The 21,740-nt window shown below is 44.9% G+C and overlaps 1 protein-coding gene across 1 annotated transcript; it reads left to right on the forward strand.

The window, feature by feature from the left end:
* Nucleotides 1-313: 313 nt before the first annotated feature.
* LOC123761121 (splicing factor 3A subunit 2-like) lies at nucleotides 314-19,921 on the forward strand. Its single transcript, XM_069339211.1, has 3 exons — nucleotides 314-439; nucleotides 5,797-5,979; nucleotides 19,145-19,921. Exons 1-3 carry the CDS (start codon nucleotides 314-316, stop codon nucleotides 19,919-19,921), a joined length of 1,086 nt encoding a protein of 361 aa, XP_069195312.1.
* Nucleotides 19,922-21,740: the final 1,819 nt, after the last annotated feature.

Below are 21,740 nucleotides of genomic sequence, written 5' to 3' on the forward strand. Positions count from 1 at the left end.
CACACAGGATGGTTAGTCATACAGAGGCATGTGATCAGAAAGCTGCACTGGCAGACTTTGGGTGTTTTTTGAGGATATCATCAACACAAGATTGAATAAGGTAGCAGTGGTAATAAAAGTCCCCATCTCGCAGGATGGTTAGTCATACAGGGCCATATGTTTAGTAGCCGGCACTGGCAAATTTTGGGTACACTGTGAGGATATCTTCAAGAATACGAGAGTGAATAAAGTAATTGCAAAGCTCCAGGTACCTCATGCCAACTGGTCTGAAAGGTCTAATTACTGGGCATTCAGTGATGTAGTGTAGGAAATTATGCCGCAGTTCCTGCTCGCAAAGTTTGCACCTGGAGTGCTCAGCGATGATGATAGAGTGCTCAGCGGGCGGACCGTCTGTGTTAAACTCCACGTTAATCACACGCCATATTTTACTTTTGACGCCGTAAGACCACGAAAATGACATTATTGTTTATAATTGCTAATTTTTTTCAACGCCTACCCTCTTCCAGCCTATGTTTATCCCATACCCAAAACCATTTCCCCTGCAAATTTGGGTGAGACTAACCTCGAGAATATACCTCCAACTTTGGACAGACATTCTCTTATAGGAATAGATATATATACATACGTCTGCCCAAAATGGGAAGGGTAGAGGGAGTGAGGGAGGGAATTATAAGGGGGGAAAGCGCTAAGCCATTAGCACTTGGAAGGGGTCAGGATAAGGATTTGGGATGAGACGGGGGAAGGAATGGTGCCCAACCACTTGGACGGTCGGGGATTAAACGGCGACCTGCATGAAGGAAGACCGTCGCTCTACTGTCCAGCCCAGCTGAGGGCCTGACAGTTGAGTGGACAGCGCTTCGAATTTGTACTCCTGAAGTTCCGGGTTCGATCACCGGTGGAGGCGGAAACAAATGGGCAAAGTTTCTTTCACCCTGATGCTTCTGCTCACCTTGCGGTAAATAGGTACCTGGAAGTTAGACAGCGGCTACGGGCTGCTTCCTGGGGGTGTGTAATAAAAAGGAGGCCTGATCGAGGACCGGGCCGCGGGGACGCTACGCCCCGAAATCATCTCAAGATAACCTCAAGATAAGCCAAGGGTAAGGGGAGGAGGAAGAGAGGATGGAAAAGAGGGGAAGTGGGGTGGAATAAGGGATGGGAGGTTGGGGGGAGGGTAAGGTAGGTAGTTATCAGGATAAAGCACAAAGCCATTACGACTATATAGCACTGGGAAGGGATCAGGATGATGATTTAGGATAGGACGGAGGGAAGGAATGGTGCTCAACCATTTAGACGGTCGGGGATTGAACGCCGACCTGCAAGAAGCGAGACAGTCGCTCTACCGTCCAGTCCAAGTGGTTGGGGGGGTGGGGGGAGGGGGGTAAGAGATAGACTATCCCAGGCACTGCTGTGTATCCTTCTTAGTATTTATATTTATATAGAATACAACGTCTCTATTCGAAGTTGGGGGCCAGACGTTTGGGCTAGTCTCGCCAAAATTTGCAGGTTAACTGGTCTTTGTATAGGGATAGTCATAGGCGGGTCGAGGTCATACACCCATTAAGCCCCCTAACACTTGGGCATGAAATGGCAAATTACACTAATTTTCAACCTCGCTAAATACCAGACTCCATCCTCAATAAGATTCATCTAGCATCGCTACACACACTATCTTCATCCCTCTACCCATCCTCACTATACGCCACCTTAATATTTAACCATTTCATTACACATTACCTTCACTACACACTATTTTCACCATATTCATGAAGGATATGTATTGTCGAGGAAAACTCCGGAGCCCCTAAGGCAGTTCGTTGTTGCCTTCAACCTCGTTCTGACAAATCCTGCGACGGCGCTGGAACCAATCATATTGGCGTTTGCCTTTCCATTAGAGACTTTCGGTGCCGTGGAGAGCGGGGGGACCTGCTGCATGGGTAACAGCTTCTCCCCTGTATCAACCCACCATGGCTCTGCGCCCTGGAGAGGCCACTCCAGAGAGTAACTCCATAGTCTCCTGAGACTGATGGATGCCCACTACTACTATCATCCCCACTACGCACGCTATCCCCACTACGCACGCTATCCCCACTACGCACGCTATCCCCACTACGCACGCTATCCCCACTCCGCACGCTATCCCCACTCCGCACGCTATCCCCACTCCGCACGCTATCCCCACTCCGCACGCTATCCCCACTCCGCACGCTATCCCCACTCCGCACGCTATCCCCACTCCGCACGCTATCCCCACTCCGCACGCTATCCCCACTCCGCACGCTATCCCCACTCCGCACGCTATCCCCACTCCGCACGCTATCCCCGCTCCGCACGCTATCCCCGCTCCGCACGCTATCCCCGCTCCGCACGCTATCCCCGCTCCGCACGCTATCCCCGCTCCGCACGCTATCCCCGCTCCGCACGCTATCCCCGCTCCGCACGCTATCCCCGCTCCGCACGCTATCCCCGCTCCGCACGCTATCCCCACTCCGCACGCTATCCCCGCTACGCACGCTATCCCCACTACGCACGCTATCCCCGCTACGCACGCTATCCCCGCTACGCACGCTATCCCCGCTACGCACGCTATCCCCGCTCCGCACGCTATCCCCGCTACGCACGCTATCCCCGCTACGCACGCTATCCCCGCTACGCACGCTATCCCCGCTACGCACGCTATCCCCGCTACGCACGCTATCCCCGCTACGCACGCTATCCCCGCTACGCACGCTATCCCCGCTACGCACGCTATCCCCGCTACGCACGCTATCCTCGCCACGCACGCTATCCTCGCCACGCACGCTATCCTCGCCACGCACGCTATCCTCGCCACGCACGCTATCCTCGCTACGCACGCTATCCTCACCAACCCTCTTCACTGTAGCCATCTTCATTACACACAATATGTCCTCACTGTAACCATCTTCATTACACACAATATGTCCTCACTGTAACCATCTTCACTACCCACTATCGTTACTGTAATCATCATCATCACTGTAACTTTACAACACAGTCGTCAATTGTCTCGATCTTCATTACAAATGACTATCATCACTAACCATATTTACTAAGCACTATCTTCACCACTGTAATCATCTTAACTACTCACAACCATCATCACTGTAACCGTATTTACTTCACACAACCTGAAGCACTGTAACCGTCTACACTGTACTCGTCCAGCCTCCTAACTGAAGCCATCTTCCATAAGTAGTTAACTACACAACGCCACCACCACCACTTCACTACACTTCACCACCACTACACTTCACTTCACCACCACTACACTACACTTCACCACCACTACACTACACTTCACCACCACCACTACACTTCACCACCACTACACTACACTTCACCACCACCACTACACTTCACCACCACTACACTACACTTCACCACCACCACTACACTACACTTCACCACCACCACTACACTTCACCACCACTACACTACACTTCACCACCACCACTACACTTCACCACCACTACACTACACTTCACCACCACTACACTACACTTCACCACCACCACTACACTTCACCACCACCACTGCACTTCACCACCACTACACTACACTTCACCACCACTACACTACACTTCACCACCACTACACTACACTTCACCACCACCACTACACTTCACCACCACCACTACACTTCACCACCACCACTACACTTCACCACCACCACTACACTTCACCACCACCACTACACTTCACCACCACCACTACACTTCACCACCACTACACTACACTTCACCACCACTACACTACACTTCACCACCACTACACTACACTTCACCACCACTACACTACACTTCACCACCACCACTACACTTCACCACCACTACACTACACTTCCCCACCACTACTACACTTCACCACCACTTCACTACACTTCACCACCACTACACTTCACTTCACCACCACTACACTTCACCACCACTACACTTCACCACTACCCTACACTACACCACTACACTACACCACACTTCACCACCACTACACTACACTTCACCACCACTACACTACACTTCACCACCACCACTACACTTCACCACCACTACACTACACTTCCCCACCACTACTACACTTCACCACCACTTCACTACACTTCACCACCACTACACTTCACTTCACCACCACTACACTTCACCACCACTACACTTCACCACTACCCTACACTACACCACTACACTACACCACACTTCACCACCACTACTACCCTTCACCACCACCACTACACACCACGGAGTGAGCTCGAAGATGTCTGTTTACATAAGTAAAGTTAACGAGAAGAGTAAGAACTGAAGAGGACTATAGGGAGACCATAACAAACTTTTGACTGCTGGAATTTAATTATTTTTTTTATTGAATAATACAATATAAAACATATTTACATCAATTTACAAGGGAAAATACTACAATTATGTTTTATATCATTCTCAGTAAACCAATTTTCCCTATCACCGAGCTTGAGCCGTAAACCCCAAATGTTATACTTGATGCACTGTGTCTGTAATCCACTTTACAAGAACAGCTTTCTGCTAACACACACAAAATATATGCATAGTATTCTCTATTTCACTACATTGGTCACACCTATTGTTCTTAATGCCCAACATCATCAACCTATCATTAATAGGGAAGGTCTTGTGAATATAGCCATACAATAGTTCACGTTGTTTTGGGAAATAAATTTAACATGGAGGTTTGCTTATATCACTCGCTAGTTAATAAAGAGTGGATATGCCTCCTGTGCTTTAGGTCACATCCTGTCACACCCTAGGTCACAGTACCTAGGTCACACCCTAGGTCACAGTACGTAGGTCACACCCTAGGTCACAGTACGTAGGTCACAGTACCTAATATATGGGGGAGCACATCATCATACACTGCCTTTTATCATACACGTGCAGGCGATGAGTCACAATAACGTGGCTAAAGTATGTTGACCAGACCACACACTAGAAGGTGAAGGGACGACCACGTTTCGGTCCGTCCTGGACCATTCTCAAGTCGATTGTGTGTTTACTATTCAAGTCATACACGTGTTTACTGTTCATCATTAAGAGGAAACTTCAATATTACTGGCTGCGGGAATTCAATATATATAAGTGCAAAATAATGAAAATGGGTAATGGACACAGGAAACCTGTATTTAACTGTACTATAATGGAAGGTAATTTAAAAAAAAAGTGAAAAATACCTGAGAGTAGACATTATCCAAACACTAAACACCACAAAGCTCATGTGAACAGGACATCATTAGCACCATATGGGAAGTTACCGAACATGACAACGTAATTTAAGAATCTAAAACAAAGAGGCCTTCAAATCCACACTTACTACATATGTGAGATCATTACCGGAGTATGCAGCGACAGCAGGGAACCCACATCTTATGAAGCATAAATAGAAACTTGAAAAAAGTTCAGAAGTTTGCCCCAAGATTAGTACCAGAATTGAGAGGCCTCAGCTTCGGGAACAGTCTAAGAGAACAATCTTAGAGGAGAGAGAGAGAGAGAGAGAGGGAGGGAGAGAAAAATAACTACGTACAAGCTCTTGAAGAGAATAGATAAAGTTAACAAAGGAATCTTATTTAAATGTAAAAGACGTAAGATGTGAGTACATCACTACAACAAGGCACCGCACTTACTAAACCAGTCTAACTATAGGCCTGACTATAATTCTTTCATCTGGTATATCATTATCAGATGACTTCTTTTAGTTCATAGTGTGACAGCCTTCCCTCAGGTAGGCCATATAAGCACTATGTTTTGGTGCTTTTCCAAGATAATTCCCTGTTGCCTCAGGCCTCAACAATGCTCTGGTACAAGTCCAGTCAGTATGGAGAAGAAAAATGACTCCGGAGACAAAGGTCGTTCTAAACACAAGAAGAAACCTAAGCGTGTCCGCTTCGCCAGAAATATTTGGACGGTTTACGACTTCGATGATTGGCCGTACGAGAGTTGGCAGGTTAGGAAAGCTGGCGTCATGTGGATTACCGCCGGCGCAGAACGCCGCCGCTTTACCAGAAGGTGTCACGAGACCGAAGACTTGCTGAAGGCCGCCATGGTCTTTGACCACCTGCACAGGGAGAAAATATTTGCCCAAAGATTTCTGGATTCTTCACTCATCCAGTGATTTGTTAATTTATTATCTGTATGTTTTGTTTTAATAAACGTATTCCTATAATTGTTTTTTATTTCGTTAACAAACGAAAGTGTGTGTGTGTGTGTGTGTGTGTGTAAGCCAAGGTAATGTGGAAATGAGTTTGCTCTCTGAGTACCTGTTGCACCTCTGGTTTTCAACGGGGATATTCTGCACATCCTGCCATGCCTCCTGGTCTCATGTGATGTTATTTGTGTGTGCAGGTTTGGGACCAGCCCCTCTAATATTTTCCACGTGTAAATTGTGTATCTCTCCCGCCTGTGCTCAAGATAATACAGGTTTAGGCTCTTTAGTCGGTCCCAGTAGTTTAGATGTTTTACTGAGTGGATTCTAGCAGTAAAGGATCTCTGCACGCTCTCCAGGTCAGCAATTTCTCCAGCTTTGAAAGGGGCTGTCATTGTGCAGCAGTATTCCACTCTAGAGAGCACTAGCGTCTTGAAAAGTATCATCATCGGTACAGAATCTCTAGTGTGAAAGGTTCTTGTTATCCAACCTGTCATTTTTCTTGCAGTTGTGACAGCTACTTTGTTTTTTAAAGGAAAGGTCTTCCGACATGAGTACACCCAGATCCTTTACATTGCTTTTTCGTTCTATGTTATGATTTGACTGCGTTTTGGTCATGGTTTCCGTTTTTATATTTTCATTTTTTCCGTAGCGCAGAAGCTGGATCTTCATTAAATACCATATCATTTTCTGTAGCCCATCGAAAGACCAGATTTACATCTGATTGGAGGTTTGTTGTGTTCTCTATGGTGTCTACTCTTATGAAAATCCCAGTGTCATTTGCAAAGGATGATGCAGTACTATCGATTGTGTTCTTGTCAATGTCCGATATGAGGATAAGAGAAAGTACTGGAGCAAGCACAGTACCCTGGGGGACTGTGCTCTTCACGGTTGATGGTCCGGATTTTATTTTGACTATTACACATTACCTTACTGTTGAACAAAAATAAAAGGCCATTGTTTGTGGTGCGCTCACACTAACTGAAAGCCCGGTGAACGAGGTCAAATATTTACACAAAGATGATGAGTATTTGAAGAAAAAATACAAACATTTCTGAGCGGATATCGCGTATTTGCTGTTAACTCTAATTTTTTGTATTCCGAGGCTGAAGAAGTGCCTGTTTTCAGTGGTTGGGCACCATTCCTTTCCCCTCGTCCCATCCCAAATCCTTATCCTGGCCCCTTCCCAGTGCTATATAGTCATAATGGCTTGGAGCTTTCCCCTGATAATTCCCTCACTCGTGGAACGTTTAACCACAGTCTCAAAATATTCACTAATTCAGTTAATGTTATATATATGAAATGATATGAAAAACATGCTTCGTGAAATACACCATGTAATAACAATGACGTGATGTATATATGAGAAGATCTTCGGAGCAGGGCGGCGGGATCGAACCCGCGTTCTGAGTCCAAGGGTTAATGTGAAGAGACCCAGGAGAGGGGAAGATCCAAACGTTTGGGGAGACCCAGGACGCTCGTCCATAAGTCTCCCACAAAGATTCTCTCTTGTCACCTAAGTTATGTTTCTTTAGATATGACAAGCTTGCAAGGTATGTTGCGTTAAGCCTCGCCAGGTAAGATCTTTTACGAAAAAAAATTGTGTGCGGGGTTCAGGATTCGTGAAGTATTTACGCATACGAAACCTGTGCATCTTCACTCGTCATAATCCGTATTTACTAAACAGTTTAGTAAACAGTTTACAGTCGTTCTCAACGCAGTGATATTGCTATTATAGTCGATCTTTCATCGCTTCAGAGCTCATAAACTGTTTAACAAATGTCAACAAAGCCGCCATGATGGAGGAAAGATAAACAGGTCCCATGATTGGCCACGTAAATGCTCAACAGATCATTGATGCTTGTTCATGTTTTCCTCTTGAGCTGTATAACTGCCGTGTCGGGCATTAGCTTAGATATTACGTCGAGCAACACAAGCTGACACACAACAATGGACTTTTGTATGAGAATATTTATAGATTAAAAGTCACGATCGTGTACGTATACATCAACACTTCTGGTGGGAATTATTAACCCAACTTTCAATTTCAGCTTCAGACTATCAGATTAGTCATGTTTTGTTTCCCTTTGTTATCAGGTGTGGGCGGAGAGAGGTCAGAGGTCAAGACCTCAGCCTCGACGCTCATTTATCCGGGTTTTAAACTGTCAAATTTTCTCATTAATTCCTGGAACACGAGCTGACGAGTTGTGGAGGACGACTGTCCACCAGCCATCCAGAGGAAGGTCGCTGCTTCCATGTCTTCCAGGGGCTAGATTCACAAAGCAGTTACGCAAGTACTTAACAAATGTGTACATCTTTCCTCAATCTTTGACGCCTTTGTAAAATAGTTTAAAAGCATGAAAACTTCCCAATCAACTGTTGTTATTGTTATAAACAGCCTCCTGGTGCTTCGGAGCTCATTAACTGTTTAATAATAGTCGTCAAAGATTGAGAAAAGCTGCACAGGTTCGTAACTGCTTGCGTAACTGCTTGAGTAACTGCTTGCGTAACTGTTTGCGTAACTGCTTCGTAAATCTAGTACCTGGGATTCCTCGCGCTAATATTCCCAACCCCCCCCCCCGTCCCACCGGCCCTCGAGCCTAATAGGTCGCATTATTTTACGGAATCCACCAATTCGTAAAAATATTTTGTATTGGTAAAAATTAAAGCATCGTAATTTTGACGTTTTCTATGCATCGGCATGCCAAGTGGTTTGCTTGGTTAGACGTAACAGTTGTATTTTTTACGGAGTGGCAAATACAGTGAACGTATTGAACATCCATGGTTCTCCAGCGTTTTCCCCAGCGTGTCCTGCGCTTACGAGGCCTTTGATACATGTTGGTAATAAGCAGATTTGGCAGCGAATATTTCAGTAACTGTACCAACACCACCATCTACGTCGCGTGTCCCCCAGTGTCTTGGGGGGGGGATGAGGTCATACTGTGTTGCTTACTGTGGCATAACTCTTGCCTAAGCTGGGCGCCTGACAGCTGGGTGGACAGCGCTTCGGATTCGTAGTCCTAAGGTTCCGGGTTCGATCCCCGGCGGAGGAGACAAATGGGCAAAATGTTTCTTTCACCCCGATGCCCCTGTTACCTAGCAGTAAATAGGTACCTGGGAGTTAGACAGCTGTTACGGGCTGCTTCTTGGGGGTGGAGGCCTGGTCGAGGACCGGGCCGCGGGGACACTAAGCCCCGAAATCATATCAAGATAAGTGTGTGTGTGTGTACTCACCTAGTTGTGTTTGCGGGGGTTGAGCTGTGGCTCTTTGGTCCCGCCTCTCAACCGTCAATCAACAGGTGTACAGATTCCTGTGTGTGTGTGTTTGAATGTGTCGCAGATCGTCGCCTGAATTGTTCTCTTGGCCCATGATTCATCAAACATTTGCTATCCACCTGCGAAGCCTGTACATCTTTTCTCAAAAGTGGTGGCTTAGTTTACATTTATTAAGTAATTTGCAAGCTACGAAGCGATACGGAGCTATTTAAACCACTAATAACTTTACGAGCTTCGAAACTATATAACCTAAAGTGTTTAAGAAATGTAAACAGGGCTGCCATGATTTAGAGACGATGTAGAGGTTTCGTAATTTGTTTAGTAAATGCTTAGAGTAATTGGTATGGGTTCTAGCAAGTGTCATTTCTCACCAGTGATGTTTAGTGAAGTCTTTCTTCACCGATGTTTTCAGTTGCAAATATCAAACATTTTTTATCCTGTTTCGTACGTGTGGCATAAACCCTGGAAACACAAACCGTAACTGTCTCTATTTTCCGCTTGTTACAACTTGTAATAAAGTTGTTACATCTTGGCTTAACGTGTTTATGACGTATTAGAACGTTGTTACAACTTGCTATATTGGTTGTTATAACTGGGTAAGTGGTGTTAAAACTTGTTCGAACATTGTAGCAACGTCGTAGTTTCAGTATGTGTTTGGCGGGTTTAAGTGGGTAGTAATTTTATTACCAGCAGTAGTTATGACAACAATAGTGATCGTAACAGTAATTGTTACAGTAACAGTAGCTGATATTAGAAACTGATATTAATAGTCTTCGATTGAGCAGTAAAAAATAACATGTTTAACTTAGATAAATTCCAGGTACGTTAGGTATGGTAAAAATAGAGACTTAAAACAAATACAGGGAACAAAACACAGAAGCATCTGCTGTAATGGGAGAGCAGCATGTAAAGGATCTGGGAATAATGATGTCTGACGACCTAACGTTTAGGGAGCATAACCAAGCAAATATTGCGGCAGCCAGAAAAATGATAGGATGGATTACGAGAACATTCAACTCGAGAGATCCCATCACAATGGTTGTACTATTCAAATTACTTGTGCTGTCCCGTCGTGAGTACTGCTCAGTATTCACGTCCTCATTCCGAGCAGGAGAGATTGCTGAAATAGAGGGAGTAGAGAGAACATACACGGCACGCATACACACGATAAAGCACCTAAACTGTTGGTATAATCTTGTATGTTTTTAAATTTCTGACTCCCTAAAATAAAGATCTATCTTCTAACATAAGAGTAGACTTAGCTGTTGACAGTAGTCATATCCAGTGGTCTCTAGGAAACTGTTGCTTTCTTGCTGTTGTTGTTATAGATTCAACTACTCGAAACAAGTTCCAAGTAGCACGGGCTATGGTGACCCCGTAATGAACTTACCTGGCACAGGAGCGGTGCCGACTGTGGTGGTGGACTGTATGTGCTCCCTCAGTGTTCCCTGGGTGGCTCAGTTTGAGGATGTTCCAGCAGCAATGGGGCTGCTGTCATTTACCTATCGGATGAAAATTACCATTTTACCGCTCGGTAAAATATAAATAATGTAACTAGCACTGATACGGTTATAAATTATTTTAGCCCATCCTCTTGATTGCCACATATGAATTATATTATAAACAATGACAAGCTTGGGTAATTCTTTACTACTATGAATTTATCTGTTGCAAATGTATACTTTCATTTATCTTTAAACAATTGCAATATATCAAATATTTGTTATATTGGTTAACCTAGATACAGTTAGCGAAAGATACGGAAGGAAATGCAGATCAGAGCCAGTGAAGAGTAGAAGTGTCATAGGTACAGAGAGCACTGAAGCCCATATCATCAGCGGCATATGCTAGATTGGCCAACATAAGAACTGCCTTTAGAAACTTGTGTAAAAGATCGTTCAGGACCTTGTATACCAGTTATGTCAGACCAATCCTGGAGTATGCAGCTCCAGCCTAGAGTCCATACCTAGTTAAACACAAGAGAAAGTTAAAGATTCAGAGGTATGCCACCAGACTAGTCCCAAAACCGAGAGGTATGAACTACGAGGAAAGTCTATGGGAGTTTAACCTCACGTCCCTGGAAAACAGAAGACTAAGTGGAGACATGATTACTACCTACAGGATTCATAGAGGAATTGACAGGATGGACAAAGAAACTATTGAGAATGGGTGGAACACGAACAAGGGGACACGGGTGGAAACTAAGTACCCAAATGAGCCACAGAGACAATAGATTTTTTTGTCAGGGTAGTTAACAAATGGAATGCATTAGGAAGTGATGTGGACAAACTCCATATAGTTTCAAATGTAGATATAATAGAACCCAATAGGCTGAGGAATCTGTACACCAGTTAATTGACAGTTTAGAGGCGGGACCAGAGAGCCGAAGCTCAACCCCCGCAAGCACAACTAGGTGGGTATTGTCTGAACATCAGAGGTCCACGGTTGTTCAATATCCTCCCAGCAAGAATAAGAAACATTGCCAGAACAAAAGGGGAAGTTTTCTGGCATAAAACTTCAGTTTGTTTCTTGAAGTACTGAACCAACCAGGCTGTAGCGGATATATGGGCCTGCGGGCCGCTGTAAGCAGCATCCTCTTGGACCAGGCTGAACGGGGGGAAAGGCAGGATTTGGGAGTAGAACTCCCTGAATCCCATTCAGGTACAATCCAGGTAGTATTAATAGTAGCAGTACCAGTTGTAGTAATATCGACAGTAGTAGTAATGGTAACTCCCCCCCCCCCTCCCCAAAGCTGACCAGGGAAGGGGGGGGGGGATTACTCATAATAATGAGTGTCTCATTATTTACTCAACAGTTTGATGCTAGGAAAGTCATACTTGTTACAATAGGTCTGCTGCCGGCTCTGCTAAGAGTTTGAGAGAAACTTGATCCCGTACTGTGGTGTTTGTGTGTGTGTGGGGGGGGGGAGTTAGGGGGGTTAAAGTGAGGGGGCATTGTGGGATCGAGAAAGTGGGGGGGGGGGAAGGAGGAAGGAATGAATTATCAAGGAAAAGCGCCAAGCCATTACGACTATATAGCACTGGGAAGGGGTCGGGATAAGGATTTGGAGTGGGGGGGGGGGAAATGGGGTGTCGAGAAAATGGGATGGAAATAAGGATATATCTGGGTAGTAGGAAAGTGGCGCTGACGGGAAGGAATTGGGGAGTTTATTGTATTAACTCCCCAGGAGTAAGTGCTAAGCCACTGTGACTATGTAGCACTTGGAAGGGATATGAGGATAAGGAGCTGAGATATCAGGACAAGGAGGTAGGATATGAGGACGAGAAGATAGAATATCCGGACATAACAGTATTGAAGGATGTCCAACCATGAGAACCAAATGGGTTCGAACCCAGACCCAGCAAGAAGCGAGGCCGTCGCGCTCTCGACGAGTTAAGATGGATATACTTCAAAGGGTTGAAGTGATTGGGGAGGCAAAAGGGCAGGCAGGGTAATAAAAAATAAGGAGTCTAAGGTAAATGTTAGATTTTTTCCCTAGGAGTGTTTCAAGCGTAGGTTAGACACGTATGTGAATGAGTTTGGGCGGATATAAATAGGCGCTGCCTCGTTAATTCGAATGTTACAAAAAATGAGGAAGTGATGGAATATACAAGACAAAGAATCTGGCGTGAGAATGAAATTCACTTATAACATGGACCCACTCAGTGAAACTAAATATACTACAAGTTAGTGGATAATAGTTGGTGTATGTGGCAGCGTGTTCTAACTACTCTGAACAGGCCTGCACGAGGCCTTAACGACTTTGAACAGGCCTGCACGAGGCCTTAACGACTCTGAACAGGCCTGCACGAGGCCTTAACGACTCTAAACAGGCCTGCACGAGGCCTTAACGACTCTGAACAGGCCTGCACGAGGCCTTAACGACTCTGAACAGGCCTGCACGAGGCCTTAACTACTCTGAACAGGCCTGCACGAGGCCTTAACGACTCTGAACAGGCCTGCACGAGGCGTTAACGACTCTGAACAGTCCTGCACGAGGCCTTAACGACTCTGAACAGGCCTGCACGAGGCCTTAACTACTGGACAGTATTCTTGGTCCTTACGGGAGCAGTGAGGCTTTGTAGTCCTCCACACTGCTCAGTCCTGCCATTGAACGTTATCGAGTAAATGTAACGTATCTTTACATAAAAAATGTGAATGTATCGAGTAACGAGTAAATGAAGTTCAAAGTTGGCGGCAATAACTGGCGGGGAAGATACCGACTGATTCTCACCAAACTTTGTACATCTGTTGAATCTTGTGCATTCTTCATCGTGGTGAAGTTTCAACTATATCACTTCAAAAAGAACAGAGATATAAATTGATGAAAAAATAATTATACGCATTTTCGACATACACAACAGGCATTTAGTTCATATCTTCTGGCATACTAATACAATAAAAATACGCATTTCCGTACCTATCATATGTATACATGTATATAATTTATACGGATGTACACATAGCTGTGTATAGTATTACAAGTATTGATGTGTAGCTACAATGAGGCCAGGATATGCAGGTTGCATACTGCATCAACTGCACTCTTACTACACCAATACAACGCCGTCGTTAATGTATTTATTGGTGGAAGGCCAGCGGTGTTGGTCCGCCGGGTCGGGTCCGCCGTGACGGGTCCGCCGTGTCGGGTCCGCCGTGTCGGCCCACCTCCATCAATATTCGCTATAAAATCGTATTTGTAATAAATATTATCACTGTTTTCCACTTCAATGATTGTCTTTAAACCATATATATATATATATATATATATATATATATATATATATATATATATATATATATATATATATATATATATATATATATATATATATATAATAAATTTGTCTGCACCCGGGTCTTTTCACCCCTCTTTCCACCCTTTTCCCCTCTTCACCCCATCTCCCCTTGACCATCTCGTCTCCTACCCCATGGTTTTTCTTCTTCTTCCCCCCCCCCCCCCCCCTGCTTCTCACTCTTCCCCTTCTCTCAGAAAATTGATTATTAAAAAGTACCTCCCCGTCCCCCTCTCATTTTCCCCTCTTCCCTTTCAGACAATTTATTATTTAAAAGCACCGAATTAACTGTATGGGATCTCCCAGAAAACCTATTATGATAAGGTTTAGGGAGTTACACTAAATATTTCACATTTGACCATGAAAATAGTATGTGGTGGTCTCCATAACTGCTAATATTTCACAAAGCATTTAACGTAAGCTCACCCCGACCATCCTATGTCCGTCCCATACCCTAGACCATTCTCCCTGCAAAGTTGGGTGAGGCTAGCACCCAGGCGTCTGGCCTTTAGACACCACGCAGTTCTATTTTGTAGTATAGATCTGTGACGAGTTTAGAAAATGCCTATTATGAATTGGTTTCAAAAATGACTTGCCCTGACAAAAAAATCCATTACACCTAATGGCAGCTAAAACACGCTTTTAACTATTTTTCGGATTATGTAAGTGAATATATTATTTTTTAGGGCACTAAAAGCACTTTTTTTTAACGGGTGGGTAGATGATTTTTGTAAAAAGCGAGCTTGAAATTAGTGGAGGGTTAGTCCCCCGTTGTTAGTGGGTAGTTGACCCTGCTCTGATGACCTCTACCAGGGCAGTGGAGGTCACTGTCGGCTTTTAACTATTCAATTCACTCACTGATGCTGGAAGACCTCATAGTCCAGCTGAAGTTTGCTAGTGCGGGCTAGTACAAGCTAGTACAAGTTGGTGCTAGTGGAGACAAGTGCGGGTCAGTGCAGGCTAGTGCAGGTTGGTGCTAGTGCAGGCTAGTGGCTGAACTCGCATCACCTACCACCATCCTATGAGATAGGGGGGAGGACAGATATTAGGTGAACTTTGAGAGCCTTTTACCCTAGCCAGAGTAACCCCGAATATTGCTCATAGGGAGCCGGTCGGCCGAGTGGACAGTACGCTGGTCTTGTGATCCTGTGGCCCTGGGTACGATCCCCAGGCGCCGGCGAGAAACAATGGGCAGAGTTTCTTTCACCCTATGCCCCTGTTACCTAGCAGTAAAATAGGTACCTGGGTGTTAGTCAGCTGTCACGGGCTGCTTCCTGGGGGTGGAGGCCTGGTCGAGGACCGGGCCGCGGGGACACTAAAGCCCCGAAATCATCTCCAGATAACCTCCAGATAGTAACAACGCCGTGCACCTTAAGCTTTATAATGTGAAATAATGATCATATTAACAGCGATAAATTCCCAATAATGTTGTTTTATCTGACAATTATAATGTTTAAATACCTACTATAACATTTAAATTTAAAGCACTTTTGAATTGTTTACCGTTGATCAGGTTGTTCAACATCAAGGTTGTTTAATTATATTATCGTTCGCTAATGAATTATTTTATTATCTTAAGCACGTTGTGCGTGTTCAATTTGAACTATACGATTATTGGATTATTTTAAAAGGTAATCAGATTATATAAATGCTATGAATAGCAGAATGTCTTCAATGACATTGGATTGATTGATTGATGAAGATTAAGCCACCCAAAAGGTGGCACGGGCATGAATAGCCCGTAAGTGGAGGCCCTTTTGAGCCATTACCAGTTTCAAGAGCTTATACTGGAGATCTGTGGAGGTGCGACTGCACCCTGCGTGACGGGAGATGTCTCCCGTGAATGACATTAGAATGGTTGAAACATTACCTATTGATTGTACCTATCTACCCGTTGTTGGTTCAGGTGGGCAACGTCCTCGCGGCCAGGTCTCTGACGAGGCCGCTTGATTGGTGGTGGGATCAACCAGGCTGTTGCAATACGCAGCTCGCAGCCTGGTTCATCCGGTATCCTCTGGAGGTGTTCCCTCTCTGGAACACCGTGAGAGGTTGGCCAGTTAAGTCTAAAGTACCAGACCGTTCTTAGATTGGTTTAAGATTCATTTGTAAATTTAGAGAAGTCGGAAGACTGTGGCTGACACAACCCGACTTACACGTGGGAAATGGAAGTGACGAAGTTTCGGACATCTTGGACCTTTAACTTGGATATAAGGGTCGAAGATGGACTGAAAAGACTGGTTTCGGGCGTTTCTGCCCGAAACGCTTTACGTAATAGTGGCTTTAGGCATTGTATGTACTAGCTCTATCTATAAATTAATTAATATCTGTATCACCCCTTGTATGTATGTACTTTACCTAAATAAACATTTGAATTTGATTTTTTTTTAAACTGCCACTTATTTCATATTTGTTTGTTGATTATTTAAATATTTAGGGATGGAAATGGTATCAAATTGGGATAGTTTGTAGAGAAGTCATGTGTGTCGTTGATGATAATTATTCCTGTGGTATTTTAAAGTGACGTAATTAATGAGAAAATGTTTAAGTGATACAATGGGATCGAACATCCTTCCTTGGGCTTCACACTCCAGGACCCACTGGATCATGAGCTCATCATGGTTCAGACGGCATTGCGTGTATCAGGACGACCTCCCTAGAAAAGGGCGTTCGAATATGTTACATTCCCACAATACTTTTGCATAAATACATGACTTAAATTAGTATGATTTTGATTTTAATTAATATAATTACACATAATTGTGATTTTAATTAATATAATTACATATAATTGTAATTAATAGTGTTAACAGTGAGGTGGTTAGGAATTACTGCCCAAATCGTGTTATGCTCCTGGGAATTACCGGATAATATGCTATTATAATCAGTATTAGAGACGTAATTAAATAGCACTGTTCACTACGACTTTCTGAGGGGCCTAATGAATTACCGAGGTCTAATGTAATTGGTGGAGGCAGCCGGCTCTGTAATGGTAATCTGTGGACTGATTATGACTGGGGGTTGGTGGGTGATTGGGGGGTTGGTGGGTGATTGGAGTTCTAAGATAATTTTCATTGTAATTAGAAGCTGATTTTGGCTGGTGGATGCAATCAGTCCTCAATAAGCACAAAATTTTATTAAGGAAATGATTGATGATTAGACATGTTTTAATTAAGTCTAAGTCTTGATACATAATTAGACCTCGGCCTACCTTGTGGAGATTCCGAGGATCCACGTTCCCTCGGCCCGGCATTGTCACAGCCGTGGAAGTAATATTTGAACGCAGATTATAATTAAGTGCACCTGGCATCAGAAATAGTATACACAAAAATAAACACAAAAAAATATCAACTTGGCTAAAGTAAAAATGGCAGAAATAAAATTATTAAATTGGGCTAGGCAAGAAAATAATTAAGAACAAGCAATTGTAAACTAAATTTAGCAATCTTTCATTAAAAAATGACTGGAATTAGATGTATGTAAATTAATTAAACCAGACTAAGCACAGCAATTGAGAATATAAAAACTGGAAGTGCAATTGCAAAATTTCATTAAAAAGATTCAACACAGCAAGTGGCAATGCAAGAAATATGTATGTAGCACATAAACTGGACACAGGAATGTATATAACTCCTATGGTAAAAAAAAATTATAATATGCAATGTTGAAGGAATAAATTTAAATTTTAGGCCTGGAGGAATTAAAAAAAATTATATTGCACAAATCCTTAACTGCTACTAAAACAAGGATTTCTTAATTCACTGGAATTTGAATTTACCAATAACACTCTAGGAGAACAATTAAAATTCAATGAAATTACTGTAAGAAGCAGGAATGTTGAAATCACACAGGAAAACTGTGGGGAGTGCAGTACTGAACCAGCTCCAATATTTAACAAGTCACTGAATGGTTAATTCACAGGATATTATGGGAATTATTACATAAGTCACTTTTTAACACTTGGCACGTTGTTCTCAACTAGCAATTACTTATCTCAGGGTTGTAATTTATGAGGATCACCAGTAGCCAAAGTAGGAGAAGCGTCGTGAAGATCTGAAGAGGCCCATGTGAGGCGTGTTTACAAACTGGATGCGACGGCAGCGCTCCTGGCGGCGGTGGCGCGAGACTCAGGGACCCCACACTGTTCAGGCTAGAGGCACGAAGATAAATTCTGACGACGACAATATTGCGACGATGGAATAACCAGTTGATACTTGCGACGATGGCTGACGACGATTGCAGTAGCTTGCACCCTCACGAAGCTTGATACTGTCAGCTTGGGTGGCGGTGGTGGTGGTGGTGGGTGTAATAGGTGGTTCCCACGTGGTGGCGCGAGGTTCAAAAATGGCTGGCGCGGGAAGCTTCCTTCCTCCTCACTGATGAGTGAGCGTTCTCACAGGAAAATATTGACCCTTACTTCTAAAACGTTAGCCTGGAGTAGTGGTTGATGGCAGGACCCCGGTCTGGCACAATATTTGATGCGTGGGTGGCAGGATGGCGGCTTATGGCGGTGGCGGTGGCGGCGGTTTTGGCTGGAACACGAGGCGATGCTGGGTACTGGAACTTTTGCTTCCAGAAAAAAATTTCTGGATCCCACTGCTGCTACCAGTATTCGTTTGCCTTGTTCGGGTTGAATGTAGACACAGTAGTCGCTTCTGTATATATTTATTGAGTGAGGCAAACAGGTGTATAACTGGCCAGCCGAGGTCCACCTACTCTGGGTCTGTGAGGATAACTGAGGCTGCTGGGAGCATGCTTGATGCTCCTCTGTCTGGCATGACGTCAGAGGCCTACTTGCCTGTGATTGGTTACATTTCAACTGACAGAATTTGAGTATAACATCTTAATCAGGCACTCTGTCCAGCCTTAATGCCTAATTAGACCTAAATTAATAACAGCAAGCACTGGAACCGCCCTCCGTGCCGCCGGAACCGCCCTCCGTGCCGCCGGGACCGCCCTCCGTGCCGCCGGAACCGCCCTCCGTGCCGCCGGGACCGCCCTCCGTGCCGCCGGAACCGCCCTCCGTGCCGCCGGGACCGCCCTCCGTGCCGCCGGAACCGCCCTCCGTGCCGCCGGGACCGCCCTCCGTGCCGCCGGAACCGCCCTCCGTGCCGCCGGAACCGCCCTCCGTGCCGCCGGAACCGCCCTCCGTGCCGCCGGAACCGCTCTCCGTGCCGCCGGAACCGCCCTCCGTGCCGCCGGAACCGCCCTCCGTGCCGCCGGGACCGCCCTCCGTGCCGCCGGGACCGCCCTCCGTGCCGCCGGAACCGCCCTCCGTGCCGCCGGAACCGCCCTCCGTGCCGCCGGAACCGCCCTCCGTGCCGCCGGGACCGCCCTCCGTGCCGCCGGGACCGCCCTCCGTGCCGCCGGAACCGCCCTCCGTGCCGCCGGAACCGCCCTCCGTGCCGCCGGAACCGCCCTCCGTGCCGCCGGAACCGCCCTCCGTGCCGCCGGAACCGCCCTCCGTGCCGCCGGAACCGCCCTCCGTGCCGCCGGAACCGCCCTCCGTGCCGCCGGAACCGCCCTCCGTGCCGCCGGAACCGCCCTCCGTGCCGCCGGAACCGCCCTCCGTGCCGCCGGAACCGCCCTCCGTGCCGCCGGAACCGCCCTCCGTGCCGCCGGGACCGCCCTCCGTGCCGCCGGGACCGCCCTCCGTGCCTAGAATACGCACATGACCTAGGAATATTTAAGATTGTGTTTTAGCTTCATTTATTTTAAAATAATTCTTCACTAGTCAGTATACTGCTATTCAAAAAGCTAAGAACGTATGAATTCGTGACTATTGACGACAGTCACAATAGGTACTGTCTCAACAGTAAGATGGGTTGCGTAAATATACATGAATATTGACATAAACAAGTACAAACAATTATTTGTTAACAATAAACATGATCATTAAATATATTTAGTTTGCTATTATTATTATTAAACAGTAAAGAATATGAAATTAGCCCGTTAAATGATATTCAGAAAAGCAAATTATCAAACAAAACAATTGTTATAATGGTATTGTGTGTATTTGTTTTCCATACAAAAACAATAACCGGAGCAATAACAGTAATTGCAATGCACCTTTCCCCAGTCAGTCAGTTTCACTGTAAAATCTACTATTCAGTAAATTAACTGACTCCATAAAGTAATGCAATATAATCAGCTGGAATCCCTTCATTGCAGGTAATGTGTGTTATTAATTACCTGTTTATGTAATTACTTGTTCATTTGTAGCTGTGAGCGTTGTTGTTGTTGGTGTGTGAAGTATAGTGTAACTTGCTGTTACTTTGTGTTGGTGTTAAATACTTGTAATGTTGTACTCGTGTCTTGTATATGATTGTGAGTCCTGTGTGGTAGTGAATGAGGCAGCATCCTCACTGTCTTGTGTGACAATGAGGCAGCATCCTCACTGTATTGACAATGAATGAGGCAGCATTCTCACTGTATTGACAATGAATGAGGCAACATCCTCACTCTATCGACAATGAATGAGGCAACATCCTCACTGTATTGACAATGAATGAGGCAGCATCCTCATTGTATTGACAATGAATGAGGCAGCATCCTCACTGTATTGACAATGAATGAGGCAGCATCCTCATTGTATTGACAATGAATGAGGCAGCATCCTCACTGTATTGACAATGAATGAGGCAGCATCCTCACTGTATTGACAATGAATGAGGCAGCATCCTCACTGTATTGACAATGAAGGAAGCAGCATCCTCACTGTATTGACAATGAATAAAGCAGAATCCTCACTGTCTTGTGTGACAATGAATGAGGCACCATCCTCACATGCTTGTGCTCATACCAGTGCCTATATAAGTATTGATAAATCTGAGAAGTATCTTTGAGAAAACGATAAGGCAATAAAATGGGTTCGAATTCGCTTCCACGGACTCATTAGCTCATCATGGTTCAGTGGGTAGTGCATGTGTCTGGACAGCCCGTCCTCCAAACAAAGATCCAAAAGTGATTCCATGCACCCGCCAAACCCCCTGTTTATGAATGAAAAGCGGTTTACACACGACTCAACTGCTGACGTTCGAACATATCCGGAACAAGTGTTTCACTGACGAATTTTGTTCCAACCACAACGCTGTAAATGCTTCACCCACGTACTACAAATACAAATAATCACCAACAGAACCTAAACACCTAACCTAACCTATGCCTATATATACACAACATGCTAATATATTATAATATTAATTTATACTTGAGAAAATTCCCGTTTTGAATGAACAGCATGTTAAAATTTATGAATGCGTCTGTGGGGTTGACCGCTGGATGTAATGGACTCCCTAGTTTATGTACTCACCTACATAAACTCCCCTAGATGTACTCACCTACAGTACATGTAGGTGAGTACATCTAGGGGAGTTTATGTAGGTGAGTACATCTGGGGAAGTACATGTAGGTGAGAACATCTAGGTGAGGACATGTAGGTGAGAATATCTAGGGGAGTACATATTAGTGAGTACATCTAGGGGAGAACAT

Source organism: Procambarus clarkii, chromosome 41 (assembly GCF_040958095.1).
Source record: "Procambarus clarkii isolate CNS0578487 chromosome 41, FALCON_Pclarkii_2.0, whole genome shotgun sequence".
Taxonomy (NCBI): Eukaryota; Metazoa; Arthropoda; class Malacostraca; order Decapoda; family Cambaridae; genus Procambarus; species Procambarus clarkii.

Coding starts and splice junctions, on each gene's coding strand:
- LOC123761121 (XM_069339211.1), top strand. CDS start 314: ATGCCGCAGTTCCTGCTCGCAAAGTTTGCACCTGGAGTGCTCAGCGAT. Junction 440..5,796: donor CATATTTTACTTTTGACGCC/GTAAGACCACGA, acceptor TGCTTTTCCAAG/ATAATTCCCTGTTGCCTCAG. Junction 5,980..19,144: donor GGCCGTACGAGAGTTGGCAG/GTTAGGAAAGCT, acceptor AATTAATAACAG/CAAGCACTGGAACCGCCCTC.